This window comes from Urocitellus parryii, chromosome 4 (assembly GCF_045843805.1).
Source record: "Urocitellus parryii isolate mUroPar1 chromosome 4, mUroPar1.hap1, whole genome shotgun sequence".
NCBI lineage: Eukaryota > Metazoa > Chordata > Mammalia > Rodentia > Sciuridae > Urocitellus > Urocitellus parryii.
Genome location: NC_135534.1, coordinates 190,688,372 through 190,709,330, shown reverse-complemented (window position 1 = coordinate 190,709,330; position 20,959 = coordinate 190,688,372). Strand labels below are relative to the sequence as shown.

The 20,959-nt window shown below is 41.8% G+C and overlaps 1 protein-coding gene across 1 annotated transcript in view; it reads right to left on the bottom strand.

Moving 5' to 3' along the window:
* Positions 1-20,959, bottom strand: part of Snx30 (sorting nexin family member 30) — a 112,926-nt gene that overhangs the window by 27,613 nt on the left and 64,354 nt on the right. Inside the window, exons 4-6 of the mRNA XM_026391166.2 lie at positions 15,861-16,019; positions 12,413-12,608; positions 11,312-11,511 (exon numbers count right to left, since the gene is read on the bottom strand). Of these exons, the coding sequence (XP_026246951.2) occupies positions 11,312-11,511; positions 12,413-12,608; positions 15,861-16,019 (555 nt within the window). The remainder of the gene's footprint in view (positions 1-11,311; positions 11,512-12,412; positions 12,609-15,860; positions 16,020-20,959) is intronic.

Sequence of the window (20,959 nt, the reverse complement as noted above, 5' to 3'; positions counted from 1 at the left end):
CAAACAAAAAAAGCTTAAACTGATCAATTTCATAGGTGTCCTATAAGATTCTGTAGGTTTTTATACATGCCCTATACATAGGATGATGGAAGTAATGGGTTAATACAGCAAGTGTAGTTGGCCCTCCATCCAAAATAGGCTTTAAATCCATCCACTGCTCTACCACTATAGTCCCAGCATTACCAGCCCAGGCTCCTGTGCACCTCTGAAGGTCCTGAGGCCCACCCCTACTCTTCTTGACTAGCTAGCCTCTGTACTGGAGCCCTAGCTATCTCCTGAAAGTAAACATTGCATCCCACAATTCCCTTGCATTAAACAGAAAGATTTCCCTTCTGTTTCTTAGGATAGAATCCAGACTCTGACCCACAAGACCATGGGCCTTACCCAGCTCTCTGACTTTACCTCTGACCTAGCTCCCTAGCCTCCACTCTACTGGCCTTTCAGATCTACAAAGACAAGCTCATTTCTGCTTTCACAGCTTTGCACCAGTTATTGCCTCTGCCTAAAATGCTCCACCCTCAGACCCTTGCATGGTGAACTCCTCCATGACATTCAGGTCTCAGCCACAGCCACTTTCTCCACATGACTTTCCCTGACAACCCAACTTCCTTCAGACCCTCACCTCACCTCGGCATCCACTGAGACCTCCAAGATAAGCTACTTGTGGATTTACAGATAAGCCTATTCCAGAAAATAACAAGACACACAACATACAACAGTTATACATTTGTAAATATTCTGAATTTACTAAACCATCAAATCCAGTTAAATACTTGCTGACCATCTTCCATGGATAAAGCAGGGTGGGGAGCAAGACAGTCTGAACCTTCTTAAGTAACGCATCTCTGCCTCCTGGCCTGGGCATAATGACCCCAATAAACTCAGAAGGCACTGGCAGGAATTTGGTAAGATGGTTTTTCTCTGCCTGTCACTACACTGAGTACATTTTACACACACAGTCCCTAGGGTACAAGAATCCAAAGTCTGAGATGTAGCTCAGTGAAAGAGCACTTGCCTAGCACATATAAGGCCTTTCAATCCCCAGTACTGCAAAACTATAAATGAAATTTTCTCTGTGCAAATCCATCCAAGGGCTCACATGTGCCCTTGTGTGACAGGGTGTGTGACTTGAGGGCTCCTCCCCCACAGGCTCCATGCGCTCTCTCTCTCTCCACACATCCTTGGAATACAGGCCTTCAACCATCTTTAAAGTTGTTCTCATTGTTTCCTGCCTGAAAATCTCACTGCTCCATTTGTTCCACGTGGCCTCTAACAACCCCACTTTTGATATGTTCTCTCTCCATCTCCAAAGAGAACAGAATGTACTCAGCCACAATCGTCCTTAAATAGATACAATTTGAGACAGATTTGAAAAGCCAGAGATCACCTAGTTTCCTCTTGGCAGGTAGTGATCACATGGCTACTAGGTGACTAGCCACTAGGGAGTATTGTCTGTGGCCAAAGAACAGAGAAAAGCTTTACCTACAGGGTTTCCTTAAACAAAATGAACTAATTAGACAAAGTGATCCCAAGGGTCCTTTCAAACCCTGAGAGGATCCCAACCACAGTCCTACTAGAAGAGGGCTTCAAGAAGCCCATCTAGGGACAAATCAACCCTCAATAACTTCTAAGGCAAAAGCCACTAACTTCAAATGACAAGGAGAAATACTTTGATTAATCCAAAACTAAGGTTAAAAGGTGACAAAATGTGACCACATCAGACTCCCCACTGAAGCTAAACCAGGACTCTCAGTTCCAAAACCCACTCGGCAGTTGCTAAGGAAGATGTCACACCCAGGTCTTCAGCAATCCTTCTTCTCCAATTTTAGGTCTCATAGTGATAGCAAAGTCTGTCTCACTTATGTCTAAAAAAATCAGAAAATTGTTTTTAAAATGGAGGGAGGCTGAGGAACTGGGGTTGTGGCTCAGCGGGAAAGTGCTCATTTTAGCATGTGCGAGGTCCTGGGTTTGATCCTCACCACCACATGTAAAATACAGAAAATAAAGGTATTGTGTCCAACTACAACTAAGAAATAAGTGGATATTTTTTAATAAATAAAATAAAATGGAGGCTGAGCATGGTAGGGCACAGCTGTCACCCTAGCTCCTCAGGAGGCTGAGGCAGGCAGATCACAAATTCAAGGCCAGCCTGAGCAACTTAGTAAGACCCCATCTCAAAATAAAAATTTTTTAAAAGGGCTGGGGACATACCTCTGTGGCAAAATGCTTGTGTAGCATGTGCAAGACACCTTGGGCAAGGGGAGGAAGAGAGAAAGAGAAGGAGAGAGGAAGAAAGAGGAAGGAAGGAAGGAAGGAAGGAAGGAAGGAAGGAAGGAAGGAAGGAAGGAAGGGAGGGAGGGAGGGAGGGAGGAAGGAAGGAAGGAAAAGAGAGGAAAACAAGTTAGCTAAGAATCCTTGCTGGGCATGGTGACACATGACTGAAATCCCAGGGGCTCGGGAGGCTGAGGCAGGAGGATCACAAGTTTAAGCCAACCTCGGCAACTTAGCAAGGCCCTAAGCAACTTAGACCCTATCTCAAAATAAAATATTAGAAAAAGGGTTGGGGATGTGGCTCAGTGGTTAAGCACCCTGGGTTCACTTCCCAGTACAAAAAAAAAAAAAAAGAATTCTTAAAAAGCAGCAAAGTTCAGCTTGGTGTTGTGGTGCACGCCTGTGATTCCAGCAACTCAGATGGCTGACGGAGGAGGATGGTAAGTTCAAAGCCAGCCTCAACAACCTAGTGAGGCCCTCAGCAACTTAGTAAGACCCTAAAAAAATAAAAAGGACTGGGAATGTGGCTCAGTGGTAAAGTGCCCTGGGTTTCATCCCCAGCACAAAAAAGAAAGAGGAGGGGGACAGGGAGGAAAGGAGTGGAATGGAACAGAAAGGGGGGTGGCAGTAATGTTCATAGGCAGGAGAGCCATGGAAGACACCTATCACTGTCCCAATGTCTTTAGTCCTGGCCACTTGGGCTCTGACAATCCTAAATGTAGTCTTGGTTTTGTAGTCAGATCACTTCTGTCTGACCCAGAGCACTCTGCAGAGGTGTTTTCCAGTTGCAGACAATGGCAGCAGGTGGAGTTTAGCTCAGCTCACCAGGACAAAGCCTGGGAGTCACAGATGGCCAGGCAACTGCTCTGCCCTCTCCAGACAGCACTGTGCATGATCCCTTCTCCCAGCCTCGTTAGCCTGACTGCAGTTCTGTTCAGGCTCAGTAAACAAGAAACACACTACACATGCCTCACACATGGGGTGAAGAAAGAGAGTGAATTCGTGTTTCTTTGATGTATAACTTCAATTACTCACACAAGCTTATGTTTCACAGTGTAATAATGTTTCAATAAAGATGCCAGATAAATCCCTGCAAAATGACAATTCAAAATCTTGCTTCAAGTACAAATACATATTAAGTACTAACATTCTTGCCACATGTAAAAACAAAGTAACTTGGACTATCATATCCAATGCCTTGCATGCACTGGATAAAAAGCCTGAGCAAGGTTAAGGAGCATTTTGATGAAGTAAGCCTTTGTCTGTATAAGAGACAAATCCAGAGACACCCCCAGGGATTGTAAAAACATATGTTTTGTTCACAAAAACAGACACTCTTACTTTATAAGTAACGTGAAATATTTTGGTTCATTTTAAGTAAGTCATAGGCCTTTCATACTTGTTTCAATTGCAGGATTAAACATGTAATGTGTGTATCTCCATTTTTTAAAAAAGCAATGTTTTTTTTTTATAGATTAATGTAAATATAATTTTTTTTAATGTTGGTTGTTCAAAACATTACATAGTTCTTGATATATCATATTTCACACTTTGATTCAAGCGGGTTATGAACTCCCATTTTACCCCGTATACAGCTTGCAGAATCACATCAGTTACACTTCATTGCTTTACATATTGATAAACTCATGTCTGTTGTATTCTGCTGCCTTTCCTATCCTCTACTATCCCCCCTCCCCTCCCCTCCCCTCCCCCTTCTCTCTCTACCCCCACTACTGTAATTCATTCCTCCCCCTTGTACTGTTTTTCCCTTTCCCCTCACTTCCTCTTGTATGTAATTTTGTATAACCCTGAGGGTCTCCTTCCATTTCCATGCAATTTCCCTTCTCACTCCCTTTCCCTCCCACCTCTCATCCTTGTTTAATGTTGGTCTTCTTCTCGTGCTCTTCTTCCCTAGTCTGTTCTTAGTTACTCTCCTTATATCAAAGGAGACATTTGGCATTTGTTTTTTAGGGCTTGGCTAGCTTCGCTTAGCATAATCTGCTCTAATGCCATCCATTTCCCACCAAATTCTATGATTTTGTCATTTTTTACTGCAGAGTAATACTCCATTGTGTATAAATGCCACATTTTTTTTATCCATTCGTCTATTGAAGGGCATCTAGGTTGATTCCACAGTCTTGCTATTGTGAATTGTGCTGCTATGAACATTGATGTAGCAGTGTCCCTGTAGCATGCTCTTTTTAGGTCTTTAGGGAATAGACCGAGAAGGGGAATGGCTGGGTCAAATGGTGGTTCCATTCCCAGCTTTCCAAGAAATCTCCATACCGCTTTCCAAATTGGCTGCACCAATTTGCAGTCCCACCAACAATGTACAAGTGTACCCTTTTCCCCACAACCTCGCCAGCACTTATTGTTGTTCGGCTTCATAATGGCTGCCAATCTTACTGGAGTGAGATGGTATCTTAGGGTGGTTTTGATTTGCATTTCTCGGACTGCTAGAGATGGTGAGCATTTTTTCATGTACTTATTGATTGATTGTATGTCCTCCTCTGAGAAGTGTCTATTCAAGTCCTTGGCCCATTTGTTGATTGGGTTATTTGTTATCTTATTGTCTAATTTTCTAAGTTCTTTATATATTCTGGATATTAGGGCTCTATCTGAAGTGTGAGGAGTAAAGATTTGTTCCCATGATGTAGGCTCCCTATTTACCTCTCTTATTGTTTCTTTTGCTGAGAAAAAACTTTTTAGTTTAAGTAAGTCCCATTTGTTGATTCTAGATGTTAACTCTTGTGCTATGGGTGTCCAATTGAGGAATTTGGAGCCCGACCCCACAGCATGTAGGTCGTAGCCAACTTTTTCTTCTATCAGATGCTGTGTCTCTGATTTGATATCAAGCTCCTTGATCCATTTTGAGTTAACTTTTGTGCTTGGCGAGAGAAAGGGATTCAGATTCATTTTGTTGCATATGGATTTCCAGTTTTCCCAGCACCATTTGTTGAAGATGCTATCCTTCCTCCATTGCATGCTTTTAGCCCCTTTATCAAATATAAGAAAGTTGTAGTTTTGTGGATTGGTTACTGTGTCCTCTATTCTGTACCATTGGTCCACCCGCCTGTTTTGGTACCAGTACCATGCTGTTTTTGTTACTATTGCTCTGTAGTATAGTTTGAGATCTGGAATCGCTATACCACCTGATTCACACTTCCTGCTTAGTATTGTTTTTGCTATTCTGGGTCTTTTATTCTTCCATATGAATTTCATGATTGCTTTCTCCATTTCTACAAGAAATGCCGTTGGGATTTTGATTGGCATTGCATTAAACCTACAGAGAACTTTTGGTAATATTGCCATTTTAATGATGTTAGTTCTGCCTATCCATGAACAGGGTATGTTTTTCCATCTTCTAAGGTCTTCTTCAATTTCTCTTTTTAGGGTTCTGTAGTTTTCATTGTATAAGTCTTTCACCTCTTTTGTTAGGTTGATTCCCAAGTATTTTATTCTTTTTGAGGATATTGTGAATGGAGTGGTTGTCCTCGTTTCCATTTCAGAGGATTTGTCGCTGATATACAGGAATGCCTTTGATTTATGCATGTTGATTTTATAACCTGCCACTTTGCTGAATTCATTTATTATCTCTAATAGTTTCTTTGTAGACCCTTTTGGGTCTGCTAGGTATAGAATCATGTCATCTGCAAATAGTGATAATTTAAGTTCTTCTTTTCCTATTTTTATGCCTTTAATTTCTTTCGTCTGTCTAATTGCTCTGGCCAGTGTTTCGAGAACTATGTTGAACAGAAGTGGTGAAAGAGGGCATCCCTGTCTTGTTCCAGATCTTAGAGGGAATGCCTTCAATTTTTCTCCATTCAGAATGATGCTAGCCTGAGGCTTAGCATAAATTGCTTTTACAATGTTGAGGTATGTTCCTGTTATCCCTAGTTTTTCAAGAGTTTTGAACATAAAGGGATGCTGTACTTTGTCGAATGCTTTTTCTGCATCTATCGAGATGATCATATGGTTCTTATTTTTAAGTCTATTGATGTGGTGAATAACATTTATTGATTTCCGTATATTGAACCAACCTTGCATACCAGGGATGAATCCTACTTGATCATGGTGCACAATTTTTTTGATATGTTTTTGTATCCGATTCGCCAGAATTTTATTGAGGATTTTTGCATCTAGGTTCATTAGAGATATTGGTCTGTAGTTTTCTTTCTTTGAAGTGTCTTTGTCTGGTTTCGGAATCAGGGTGATGTTAGCCTCGTAGAATGAATTTGGTAGTTCTCCCTCTTTTTCTATTTCCTGAAATAGCTTGAAAAGTATTGGTATTAGTACCTCTTTAAAGGTTTTGTAAAACTCTGCTGTATACCCGTTCGGTCCTGGGCTTTTCTTAGATGGTAATCTTTTGATGGTTTCTTCTATTTCCTCAATTGATATTGGTCTGTTTAGGTTGTCTATATCCTCCTGACTCAATCTGGGCAGATTATATGACTTAAGAAATTTATCGATGCCTTCACTATCTTCTATTTTATTGGAGTATAAGGATTCAAAATAATTTCTGATTATCTTCTGTATTTCTGAAGTGTCTGTTGTGATATTGCCTCTTTCATCCCGTATGCTGGTAATTTGAGTTCTCTCTCTTCTTCTCTTCGTTAGCATGGCTAAGGGTCTGTCAATTTTATTTATTTTTTCAAAGAACCAACTTTTAGTTTTGTCAATTTTTTCAATTGTTTCTTTTGTTTCAATTTCATTAATTTCAGCTCTGATTTTAATTATTTCTTGCCTTCTACTTCTTTTGCTGTTGTTTTGCTCTTCTTTTTCTAGGATTTTGAGATGAAGTATGAGATCATTTATTTGTTGGTTTTTCCTTTTTTTAAGGAATGCACTCCAAGCAATGAATTTTCCTCTTAGAACTGCTTTCAATGTGTCCCATAGATTCCGATATGTTGTGTCTGTGTTTTCATTTAACTCTAAGAATTTTTTAATTTCCTCCTTGATGTCTTCTAAAACCCATTGATCATTCAGTAACCTATTGTTCATTCTCCAAGTGATGCATGATTTTTCCTTCCTTCTTTTATCGTTGATTTTCAGTTTCATTCCATTGTGATCAGATAAGATGCATGGTATTATCTCTACTCCTTTATATTGACTAAGAGTTTCCCTGTGACATAATATATGATCTATTTTTGAGAAGGATCCATGTGCTGCTGAGAAAAAAGTGTAGCTGCTTGATGTTGGGTGGTATATTCTATATGTGTCAATTAAGTCTAGGTTGTTAATTGTATTATTGAGTTCTATAGTTTCCTTATTCAGCTTTTGTTTGGAAGATCTGTTCAGTGGTGAGAGAGGTGTGTTAAAGTCTCCCATGATTATTGTATGGTGGTCTATTAGATTCTTGAACTTGAGAAGAGTTTGCTTGATGAACATAGCAGCCCCGTTGTTTGGGGCATATATATTTATGATTGTTATGTCTTGTTGGTGTATGGTTCCCTTGAGCAGTATGTAGTGTCCCTCTTTATCCCTTTTGATTAACTTTGGCTTGAAATCTATTTTATTTGATATGAGTATGGACACTCCTGCTTGTTTCCGCAGTCCATATGAGTGATATGATTTTTCCCAACCTTTCACCTTCAGTCTATGTATATCTTTTTCCTATCAAATGCGTCTCCTGCAGGCAGTATATTGTTGGGTCTTGTTTTGTGATCCATTCAACTAGCCTGTGTCTCTTAATTGGTGAGTTTAAGCCATTAACATTTAGGGTTATTATTGAGATATGGTTTGTTCTTCCAGGCATAGTTTGTTTATTAATGCTATTAAACCTGATTTGTTTTCCTCTTTGATTATTTTCCCCCCTTTACTGTCCTACCTCCCACTGTTGGTTTTCATTGTTGTTTTCCATTTCCTCTTCCTGTAGTGTTTTGCCAAGGATTTTTTGAAGAGATGGTTTTCTAGCTGCAAATTCTTTTAACTTTTGTTTGTCGTGGAATGTTTTAATTTCATCTTCCATCCTGAAGCTTAATTTCGCGGGATACACGATTCTTGGTTGGAACCCATTTTCTTTTAGCGTTTGAAATATGTTATTCCAGGATCTTCTAGCTTTTAGAGTCTGTGTTGAGAGATCAGCTGTTATCCTGATTGGTTTACCCCTAAATGTAATCTGCTTCCGTTCCCTTGTAGCTTTTAAAATTCTCTCCTTATTCTGTATGTTGGACATCTTCATTATAATGTGTCTAGGTGTGGATCTCTTACGATTTTGCACATTCGGCGTCCTGTAGGCTTCTAGGATTTGGGATTCTGTCTCATTCTTCAAGTCTGGGAAGTTTTCTTGTATTATTTCACTGAATAGATTGCTTAATCCTTTGGTTTGGAGCTCTGTGCCTTCATGTATCCCAATGACTCTTAAGTTTGGTCTTTTGATATTATCCCATAGTTCTTGAATGTTCTGCTTATGGTTTCTTAGTAGACTTGCTGAGCTGTCTATGTTCTATTCAAGTTGAAATACTCTGTCTTCATTGTCTGATGTTCTATCTTCTAAGTGATCCACTCTGCTGGTAGTATTCTCAATTGAGTTTTTAAGTTGGTTTACTGTTTCCTGCATTTCTAGGATTTCTATTTGTTTGTTTTTTATTACCTCTATCTCCCTGTGAAATTGATCTTTTACTTCCTGGATTTGTTTGTCAATGTGATCTTTCATTGTCTGATTTTGCTGTCTCATGTCTTCCTTGAGACTCCAGATCATCTGAAGCATGTATGTCCTGAGCTCTCTATCTGACATTCCATCTGTTGCAGCTATTACCTCTTCTAAAGTTGAGTTGACCTGCATTGCCTGTGGTCCTTTCTTTCCTTGTCGTTTCATACTGCTGGCGTTTCTTTCTGCTTGGTGAAATTGTTGTGTCTTTGATATTTTCCCTCTATTTATTTATATTGCTCTTGTATAGTTGAAAAATCACCCTTGCAGGGCAGGTAGTGGCTGTGATCCTCCTCCAATTAGTGTGATCCGTCTACCATGCTGGCAGGCCCTAGGTCTGCTCTGCTGGTCAGTCAAAGGTCCGCCTACCCAGCAGGCGCCAGGGGCACCTGTGTCACTCCGTAGGTTGCTGGGCCTAACCTCCCGATGGGTTGCAGGTTCGCCTAGCTTGCAGGCACTGGGTGAGGGGCCGGTTCCGCCCCTCAGCAGGCTTTGGGCCCGCTCTGCTGGTGTTCACAGTCCCGCCTACCTTGCAGACACTGGGGGAGGGGACGGGCCTGGCCCTCAGCCAGCCGCCGGACCTGTCCTAGTGGGTCCGGTCCGCGTTCCCCGCAGGCGCGTGTAGCTGCTCTCAAAAAAGCAATGTTGACAGAGGAAAATGAGCTTTTCAATTTGGAGCCAGAATTTTTGGTTTTCAGTTTCTGTTCCAATGATGACCAACAAAGCTGTCTCGGGCTTAAGATCTCACACCTGAACTTTATCCTAGTACCAGCACCAATTTCATCCTACAGGTAAGGAAATTCACACCAATTTCCTGATCACTGTGAGATCCAGGCGAGAGCCTACCTTTGAAAACCTTTTACTAGCAGCTTTATGGTATCAGTGAGACTGTGATTCATTCTACCAGGAAAGGACCCCACTTTCCACTGTCTATACTTTAACATAGATCAGGAGCCTTAACACATTCACACCTCATAGAACAAGACAGATGTAGGATGATGGGTACATGGGATTTTGTCAGACTATTAAGTCTCTCTGCTTTTGTGTATGCTTGAAATTTCCCACAGTACAATTTTTAAAGTCTTTATAAATATTGATTCATTTTTCCTCCCCTTCTCAAACTATAAAGTATTTTCATAATTCTATGATTTTTCTGGTTTTCCAATTTTACACCCCAGTTGACTGATAGCTTTCTCACTAGATTTGAGCAGTCCCTGGTAGGTCAATCTTAATGGAATGCCCCAAAGACAGACAAATAATTCAGAGGTCTCCTTTGGAAGTAGGAAGGGAAGTTAGGGATGTTCAAACTGAGCTACATAGCCTTTTCTGTGGTCAGGAAGACAAATTTTTCTCTTTAACTGGTGCCACCATCAAGGCTATGAGGCCATGCTTTCAACCAGTCTCTGCATGTGTGGGAGGTTTCTGGTGTGGGCTTTAAAGCATTCCATCCTGAACTCCACCCTTACTCTGCATGTAGAGTTGGAAGTAGAAATCTTTTGTCCTCGTAGGTCCTCTGTCTTTTCTCCTCCATCGATGCTGGACCAACGCCATTCTAATTCTTATTCCTTTTATCACCTCCCTCTTTCTTCAAAGGCTTTCAAAATCGTATCACTTTTGTTTTTAAATTTCACAATATACTTTGGGTTGTTCTCTTATCATTCCTTTTTCTGGGAAATTAGCATGTTCTTTCAAAATGAAGATTTATGTCTTTAAGTTTGGAAATTTTTCTTGTATTGTTTCTTTCATAATTTCCTTTCCTAAGTTTTCCCTATTCCCTCACTCGGGAACTCTTCTCAGTCTGATAGTGAACCTTTGGGATTAATCGTCTAATCTCTTAACTTTCTATTATACGAAAACTTGCTTTTTTGTTTTACTTTGCAACTACCTTCTTGTTTATTTATCTTACTTTCTAAGATTTCTTCAGTGTCATTTTCCAACTTCACCCCCTCAAATTTATTTTAGCATATTTAAACTCCCAAGAGCTCTAATTATCTAATTATTCTTTTTCCATAACATCCTCTTCTTATTGAAGAGACACCTTATCTCCCTGAATTCTCAGAGTACACTAATAAAAATTTCTTGGGTGGGGATGTAGCTCAGTGGTAGAATACTTGCCTAGCTTGTGCAAGGTCTCTGGTTCAATACCCAGCACTACAAAAGAAAATTTTCTCCCAAACTTTTTGTCTTCATTTAATTCACATAACTGGTTCACCAGGTGTTCTATTTATATGTCCCATGATGTCAGTCCACATATCTGTGACCTCCTAGGAAGAAGGAAATGTGTACCACATGCAAATAGGCAACAATCCATTACTTTTTTTTTTCCATTACTTCTTGATAACGACTATTACCGAGAAAGCACCCAAGTGCACAAGAGGCAAGCCAGCTTACCTTCATGGAGTCAGAGTATAAAATATATTCCCTGAGCACAGGTAGGAAGTCTTCTGTCATGTCATCCGTCAGCTCTTCCAAGGCTGTCGAGCAGTTTCCGATGCAGGCCGACACACCCTCCAGGGGCTCAGCCAGCTCACCTTCTAGTGCACTCCACGTGGAGTACACAGGCCCGTATTCTCTCAGCTCCACAAGGTACTCTACAAGGGGCGGAGGACAGGACTAATCACAGTCTGGCTGGGTGGCCATCCCTCGTGATCACACAGCCAAGAGTGCTCTACATGATAATGTGTCTCCTTGGCCGTTCACCCACCTGAGCACACTCTCCTGTGAGCACAGCACTGTTTCCAATGTGACTTCTTAAAACCTCTAAAAACGATGTTACCTGATAATATCAGGATATCCAGGCCTCTGGTTAATGGGGACCATGATGCTTCATGGGGAAAACTGGTAAGAGCCACACCCCCAAACATCTTCAACTATAACCAGTTGCCTCCCCATACAGGGAAGCAGCATTTTAATAGACTTTCAGAAAAGTTCAGGGGGTGTTTTAAGGGGGGTGGGCAACTCATTCACAAAAAACAATGCAATTTTAGAAAACATGTATTCCTAAAAGAGATGTGGTCTTCCATAAGCCCACTCACTCACTGTGGTCATCCCAACATCTTGTCCCATCAGATTCTGTTCTACATGACCCTTAGGAGTAGACAGTGCCCACAGCTATTTCTGTGGTCCCCACAGGGCATTACCTCTGGGTAAAGGAGGGGAGAGGCACCAAAAGGAAAAAAAATGTTGTGTTCCCCACCCCCCCACACAAAGAAAATCCAGCCCTTCACCTGTCACCAGGATTCTTGTCAGGACATAAGAATGCTGTTGCCATTGTTTAATTACCAAGAATGGCAACTGATAAAGAACCTTTCCTGCCTGCTTCCTGTGTCAGCTTGATCATTAACCAGGAGGCTCAGAAGCGGTTGTTTGGCATGGGAAAAACAAACATTGAGGTGAGGGACAAAGAATGGAGTATAAAATCATGCTCTTGTCACAACTAGCTCCTTTTCTCATATTTATTTGCTTGATATCGGGTCTCAACAAAGTGCTCACCTATTTCTTCTTTGATGATCCGCTGGGCTATTCGATCGATGGTTCCCAGTTTGAGTGCAAAGGTGTCTAAGTATTCACCGATAGCTGCAAACTCAAGGGGCCGACTCCTCAGCTTGTAGCCTCCAGTGACATGCTTGACTGACTCGCCTACTCTGGTCAGCAGTGCCATCCCCTGCTTCTTGTAGGCATTCAGGTCCTAAGGATGACATGAACAAATGCAAAGCATACCATCACGCACACGGCTAGGCTACGCAGGCCAGCTTCTCCAGGCAGCTTCTTTTTTGGAAATGGAAGACTAAGAAAACAAGGAGCTGAGATAGAGGACCTGGTCACATACACACGAGTGTCCCCTCCTTGTCATCAGGACAACCACACTCATATCCTGGTTGTTCACAGAGCTATCCAGAGACCCCTGTCCACAGAGCTGGTCTCCATCCCTGCAGTTATTTCACTCATCTGAGCTCGCTGCCCTTCAAACACGGCACTGTTCTAACGTGATTTGTAAAGCCTCAAATGACAACAACAACAAATACCCTATCTTGCCTTCATGAGAAAAACTGAAGAGCTGAGATTCTGCCATTCATCCCCCGCACTGAAGCCACCTAGGGAGAACAGAGAGCAGAGGGTGAAAACAGGCAAGGTGAGCAGAGCACTGCTAGAAAACTCAGGCAAGGACCCATGCTGTCACAGCACAACGCCTTAATCCTAAATTTTTGGTAGGTCAAGGCGAAAACAGGAAACTCATTGAATCTTGGAACCCACTCTGGACAGGAGCTGTGTACACACCTTTAAGTCCTTAGTAAAGAGGTTCTGAACACTGCAGTGTAACTGGACCTTACCTCGGCTCCGATAAGAGAGGTGCAGCTCCAGGAGTGGGCGTCACCCGAAAGGGTTGGATGACACCCACTTGTTGCAACCCTCCCCCTTGCCTCATTTGAATGCCTTCTCCCCAGTAAAACCGGGGTTCAAGGCGTGCTCCTCCTCTTTCTTGCCTGCCTTGCCCCTCCTTGTGGGATCTGTGGCTGAGAAGCAGTCACTGAACCCAAAAAAGTACTTTCTGTGTCTTATTTAGTCAACCAAAATTTACTTGGAGTGACCCTGACCAGTTTAGTCATGTGGCGTGACACACTGTATCTGAACTTTAAAAAGCACATGAGCTTGCCATGTGCTTCCTCCCATCACCAAACTCTAAGAGGGACACACAGCATCTTCAGGCTGTGCTATGTCACTTAGCAGTGCCTTCAAAAACAGTTTTAAAGAAAATGGATGAGGAGTCTGTTTCTCACCACCATACCACCAGAAGTAATTCTGAGCTAGGTTGGACCTGTTCTGTTTTAAAGGCACCTCTCCTGGATTCACTCATGTGAAGCTGGATTCTCACTGAGAAAAGGAAGGACCCTATACATTTTAAAAATCATTTTCATATTGCTTGGCCTACAGATAAACAGGCATATTCTCTCTCTCTCCCCTCTCCCCTCTACCTCTACCTACCCCCCACTCCCCTTCCCTCCTCCCCTCCCCCCCTCATATACACAATCTTTACCATCTTTTTGTCACACAAATTCTTAATGACCACAGGTCCAACCTACCCCACCCCTTTCTCATTCATTCCATAAAGAAGGCAGTTTGCCGTCCTTTGGGGCACATGACCTGCAACATGGGTAAGAAAATTAACTACATTTTTGGAGAACGGGATGGACTTCACTTTGAGTACACCTTGAAAAAAACTATATCTGAGGATCAGTTCACCAGGAAACATATTTTTTTAAAGTGTACACGTGGGCTGGGGATGTGGCTCAAGCGGTAGCGCGCTCGCCTGGCATGCGTGCGGCCCGGGTTCGATCCTCAGCACCACATACAAAGATGTTGTGTCCGCCAAAAACTAAAAATAAGTAAATAAATAAATAAATATTAAAATTCTCTCTCTCCCTCTCTCTCTCTCTCTCTCTCTCTCTCGCTCCCTGTCTCACTCTCTTTAAAAAAAATAAAATAAAAGTGCACACGTTTGACCTGTGGCTGGCGGTGGGAGGCAGGGGGGTCCGGGGTGGATGGATGGGGAGGAAACAACAATAAATGAGATGCCATCAACAAGGATAAATGCCAACCGAGGTTAAAAAGCAAAACTAAACTGAAGGCCTCTGCCAGGTGGTTTCCACCAGTAGAGAATGAAGCTGTCACTAAAGTCTTAAATATGTACTGTTGTATTCTCTAAATATTTTACAATTTTGACAAAGAAAATTGGACAGTATGTGCTCGTCAATACCCTTGCCAACAGGGAACATAATACACACAGCCTTCATATGAAAATCTGATACCTGAAACTAAACACAGTGGGCAGGGAAAGCCAGTGTGATGTCCGAGCAAGTGCCCCACTCTGCAGAATCACAGTGGGGCACCCCAGGCTCTCTTGGCCAGTTTTGCCAAAAGGGAAGGGCAGAGAAAAGCTGGTAACCAACCAACCTGAGTCTGGATATACAGTCTCAGGCCATGTGTAGGACTCTAAGATTTCTCTGGTAAATGCTTGAATAATGCACACCTGATAAGAACAGGATTACGGTCAGGCAGTATGACAGAGGGCAAGTGTGGCCTCAGGAGCCTCAAAGACCCAATTTCAAGTCCTAGTGATGTCACCTGATAAGTACAAATGCCCCGAACCTCAGTATCCTTATCTGTAAAATAAGGCTACAAGCAATTACACACAAGGTTCTTGTGCAGAATGCCCTTACCAAACACTTAATAAATATTCTCTCCCTTTTGTGCCCACTTTTGGTGAGACTGGCCTAATCCAGTAATATTGTTCCAGGAGAGCTTAAGTAAACATTTATCTCTGCTTCTGGCAAGTGAAAATATTCAAACTTCCACTGCTATTCCAAGGGTTTTAGCTCAGTGGTAGAGCACTTGCTTAGCGTGTATGAGGCACTGGTTTCAATTCTCAGCACCACATATGAATAAATAAAATAAAGGTCCAAGAGGGAAAAGATCTGGTTTCACCCTAAATAGAAACCACACTAATACCAACAGGCACTCCCATCCCCCAAAACTGAGCAATTTATAAAACCTACTGCAAAGGCCCATTCATGCAGGTGGCTTGTGAGAAATCAAAGCTGCTTTTAAGAAAGCACCTATGCAGCTGAGTGCAGTGGTGCACACCTGTAATCCCAATGACTTGGGAGGCTGAGGCAGGAGGATTTTGAATTCAAAGCCAGCCCCAGCAACTTAGTGAGGCCCTAAGCAACTCAGCAAGACCCTGTCTCTAAATAAAACATTTTAAAAAGTGCTGGAGATGTGGTTCAGTGGTTAAGTACCCTGGATTCAATCCATGGAAGGAAGGAAGGAAGGAAGGAAGGAAGGAAGGAAGGAAGGAAGGAAGGAAGGAAGGGAGGGAGGGAGGGCAGGCCGGCCTATGAATGACAATGTGGGGAAGGAATATACAAAACCGTGTCCTTACCTTAGCAGTAAGGAAAACATTAAAGTGTTCATTGAAAGACAACACAGGGTGATCTGTGATTCTCTTTAGGAATTTATCCAAAGCTTTTCTTCTGGTCTCCACAAACTCTTCTGAAAAACGATCCACAACACCTTTCACCACAAACTTCTCAGGAAGTGGCTACGGAAACATGAAGAAAAATATCACAGTAATTGATGAGGCAGTGCAAGGGAAAAACCACCAAGCTCGCAAATAATTCCTACCACCCATCTGCCCAGGAACAGCATTCTTGATCAGCTGGATTTTCGTGTGGTCATTGATACAAAGATTTCTGAAAGGTAGAGGGAGCAATCACAACTACCCTCTCAGTTTCACAATGCAAGGACTAAAACGCTGTAGAACAGCCCCCGAAATGCAGAGAAGTCCACAAGGAGCTCACACCTGGGTAGAAGACTGGAAATGCAGCACTCGTCAGAGGTGCAGGCCACCCAGCCGGTGTCCCAAACCAGAGCACCACGGGATCTGTCTTACTAAGGTATAGTTGTCCTTTAGGATAATTCCTTTATTCCAGTCAGTTCTTCTCCTGTTCCTACAGGCAGACACTCTCATGCCCCAACTTTTTGTGCTAAGCAGATAACCAAAGTGGGAACCAGGTATGAGAGCAGCACATGGGAATTCCTGAGGAAATTCCTCAGGAAATTCAGCAGCACATGGAAATTCCACAGAAAGCTGTCTACCCGGCACCACCCTCACTCTGCTTCTCCGGTGCCTGTGGACAGCACACCCTTCACCAAAGCTAATGTGTGTTTCATCTCTGACCCTGACCTATTGGTTCCCCGAGATGCCCCTGTCACCCTCAATTAGTTACACCTTCTCCTCCCTGTATCTTCAACATCTCCCACTCATCCAGCTTCATTCCTGGAGTATACAAAAATATGGTTGGTTCTCTACCTGAAGAAAAAAAATCCAACCATCCCTTGACTTGACCTCTTCTCCACTCAACTTCCTGTCTCATTCCATCTTTTTGAAAAGAGCCACTTGATTTCCACTCTTTCCATTGATTTCTCAAGCCCCAACCTTCCCTCCAACCCAAAGAAAAGCCGGCTCTGGCACTGCACCGTCAAGACTGCGTTTCTCTGCCCTCTCCACATCTGATGCAGAAACCACTCTTTCAGATGATCACAATGACTTTCTAGCCCCCCAATTATGTGGCCATTTTTCTGTTCTTATGTCAGGAGTCAGTCGGGCAAACTGTCTTTTGATTCTGCTGAACAGGACTCGGGAGGAAGACCTAAGGAGCACACAGTGGTAAGTTGTGCCTCATTTCACAAAACAAAGAGCCTCCTGAAATAGCCGTCCATTCTTCAGAGTTAGTTCGATGATCTTACATCTGTTGAACCAAGAGTTTATTATTTAAAGGAACACTAGGGTAAACAACTTCTTCAAATGATTTCCTTCTGTATTCAGTGTTACTATTCCCAAAAGTACATGGCTTTGGGAATTTGTCTGTCCTCATTTCAAACATCCTGAATGGGACACACCAACTCTTAGCCTCATCTTTATTACTTTCTGGTTGTTTGTGCCTAGGAACCTGGGCTATGGTGAAGTCAAGTGTGTCTGTAGTCTGTAAGTGAGATCATGTGTTCAAGAGCTCAACACAGCTCCAAGCACACGGGAGAGGCCTAACTAATGCGAGATGTGATTGTTAACTTTGTGAACACTGAAAAACAGAAGCAAAATGGGGAATAGGACGCAGGGTAGAAATTCCATGGATCACTGAGGCTAAATTTTTTTTTTAATCCAGGATACAATTTCATACCTATTAGGATGGTTATTAGAAAATAGGAAACAAGTGCAAGAAAACAAGTAGAAAAACCGTATCCTTATACACCACTGGTGGGAATATAAAATAGTACAGCTGCCGTGGGAAACAGTTGGGCTATTTAAAAAAAAAAAAAAAAAAAAAAAGATTAAGCATAGAATCACCATATGATCCATTCCCTGGTGTGTAGCCAAGTTAGAAAAAAAAAAAAAAGCGTTACACCAAAATCTTGTACAACGAATATCCTAGCAGCATGAGTCACGACGCCTGGGCTGGGAGAGGGGCAATGGGGAGTGACTGCCAGTGGGCATGGGGTATCCTGAGGGTGATGACAATGTTCTGGGTTGAACAGTGGTGACAGTCATGCAACATTATGATGGCCTAAAAGCCACCCAACTACACCATGAAATGGCTCAAGTGGTGGCCTTTATGTTAAATGAATGTACCTCCTTTTTTTTTTTTTTTTTTTTTAACAGAAGTAGATATGATGGTGGAATCAGACATCAGAGGGACAAGGGGAGGCTACGCTGCTGGCCTTAAAGATGGAAAGAGGCCACAAGACAAGGAACTCAGGTGCCTCTAAGAGCTGGAAGAAGCAGGCACGGATCCTCCCCTAGAGCTTCAGATGGACACAGCCCTGGTCTGCACCTCAACATTAGCCCATGAGACTGCTGGGTGGACTTTTGACCTCTAAAAAAAATATGCATTGTTTAGGACACTTAAAAAAAAATAGGACCTGGAGCAGATTTCAGAAAGTGAAAAGAAATGAAGGAAGATAGGCCCTAAACTGATAGACCGCCATGGTGGGGCCTCAATGCACCAAATCTATCTATGTTAGTGTATTTGTTATTTTTGCTAACAGAAAAGCTTTTAAAAACTAGATACATTTATAGATATATGTTTGGAATCTGCAACAAATAAATAAATCCTACTTGCAAAACATTACAGTTAAATCTTTCAAGCTTTAGCCTTGAAGTACTGACATTCCAAGAAAACTTCCAAGTGAAATACAGTCAAGTGTATTTGGAAAAAATACTTTTGACATATATTCTATACTAGTTTATAAAACTGTTTTGCAACCTCTGAAATAAAAGCATATTTCCTACAGATTGTCACTGAAACACTACATTTCTGGTAAGAAATCTGGACAAATATTTTAGTTGCTCAATCTTTTTTTTTTCCTTCAAAATATGTACGTTTATTTATTATACTGACATTGCTTTACTACATATTACATAACTATAAAGCATTCACAAACATTATAAAAGGATAGTTGAAAGATACACATAAACAAATGCTTTAATGTTTTCATTCTGAACCTCTATGATTGTCTTGCAAAGCTTTACTGCTCAATCTTGAAATGCCCAACTTCCTCTTGTCAGCATTTGAACAGTTTCTTCTATACAATCCAATACTTGGAGCACACCCACTTCATGACACAAACCTATCCTTTCCTATGCTTTTCAGTTTAGTAGAAAATACTGCTACCAGGCAAAAATAACTCTCAAATAAATAAAGGAACATCAAGATTAAAGGCCTTGACCCCATAAAGAATAATTGCCAAGCCTGGTTTAATTTAAAGTATTTGAAAGTTCGATCAATGTTTCACTACTTATTAACTTAGCTACTGGAAAAAAATAAAAGTATGTATATTTAACAGTACCAAAAAAAAAAGAGAGAACTAGAAAATGAAGGTGTAGTTTTTATTGATCATTTCATATTAGGAAAAAGTCACTGAATTACAAATTTCTTCTCCTTAAGTTCTGTGAGTATTAACCTAAAAGAAAACTGGGTGCAGAGAAAATGCAAACATATCCCTCCTATAAAGTGCCTTCATAAAAATGAAGAAAACTTCCAAGTGAAATACAGTCAAGTGTTTACATTCACTTCATCTTCTGAATTTACGCCTGCCCATTTTATCATGCAGTCTCTCTGCTGCTTAACTAGCATTTGCACTGGCAAATGGAGCAGGGTTAAAACCACTGAGCAAACACAGAACAAAACAACAGAACGGAGGTTCCAGGGAAGGGGAAATGAAGAGTTTTTCATCTAGTGTAGAGTTGCTGTCATACAAGATGAACAAGGTCTAGATGCCTGCTGTGAAACAATGATGCCTAAGAACAATGTGGTGTTCTGCACTTAAAACCTTATCAAGAGGGCAGATCTAGTGTTGTGTTCTACACACACACACACACGCACGCACACACACACACACACACACACACACACAAGCAAAGGTACACGAGGAAATTCTGGAGGTGGTGGGTGTCTATTGCATAAGTGGTGATAGCATCATGGTGCACACATGCTCATGAAATTGTAGGCATTAAAGATACACATGGTTCTTTTGTGTGTACCAATTATACTTCAATAAAGCTTAAAGAAAACATTGAGGGAAAAACAGTAGCAATAAATACTTTTGGGTGGCTCCAACTGTTACATAATACAGAAAAACACAGCGAAGTGCTTTTACGAGACGACAACCGTACTCACACACTTTGGTTTCAAGATGACATTTTAAGCACATATGGTTATTTCTTTGGCTTTTAAAATTCCTGAGGAACAAAGCAATATTTTTTTTTAAAGTCACAGCACCGTAAAACACAGGGCCAGAGGTGTAGCTCAGTAGTAGACTGTATACTCAATATGCACAAGGCCCTGGGTTCAATCCCCAGCACCACATAAAGGGGAGAGGGAAGCTACTGTTCAACAGAACAGAATTGTTAAGATAAAGTAGAAAAGACTGGGTTGAGAGAAAGTCCAATCAATATAAACCATCTTGTAATTCTACTCAGGCAAAGGAAAGGCGGGTCTAGGAAGCAGAGGGTTGAGTTTCTCCGGCAGAGCTCCAAAGGTTACTAGGTTCAGAAGAACAGGGACTCAAACAAGGGCAGCCTATGACAATCCACGGGGAAAGGCAAATCAAAGAACTCGGCACCTTACCCATAGCCTCCCTCTGGCTGGCTGTTGACCGACCACTTCACATGGCTTCAATGAAGCCCAGGTTTCAGAGTGGGGATTTTATCTTCACACTCCTAACCTGAGCAGCAGCACTGGGAAGCTTGAGCATGCTCAAACATTTCTAACCACAGCAGACTTGGGAAGGCAGACACAAAACGCCAGACAAACCAGGAACCCACCACCATGCCCCTAAAGTTTCCCACATGATTTAAAAAGTTGCCGAAGTTCCTCCCCCAAAATATGACCTCTCAATTATAAAAAAGGCCATTTTTTAAGCGGGCAAAGGATCTGAATAACTACTTCTCTAAGACATACAAATGTCCAACAAACCCTTGAA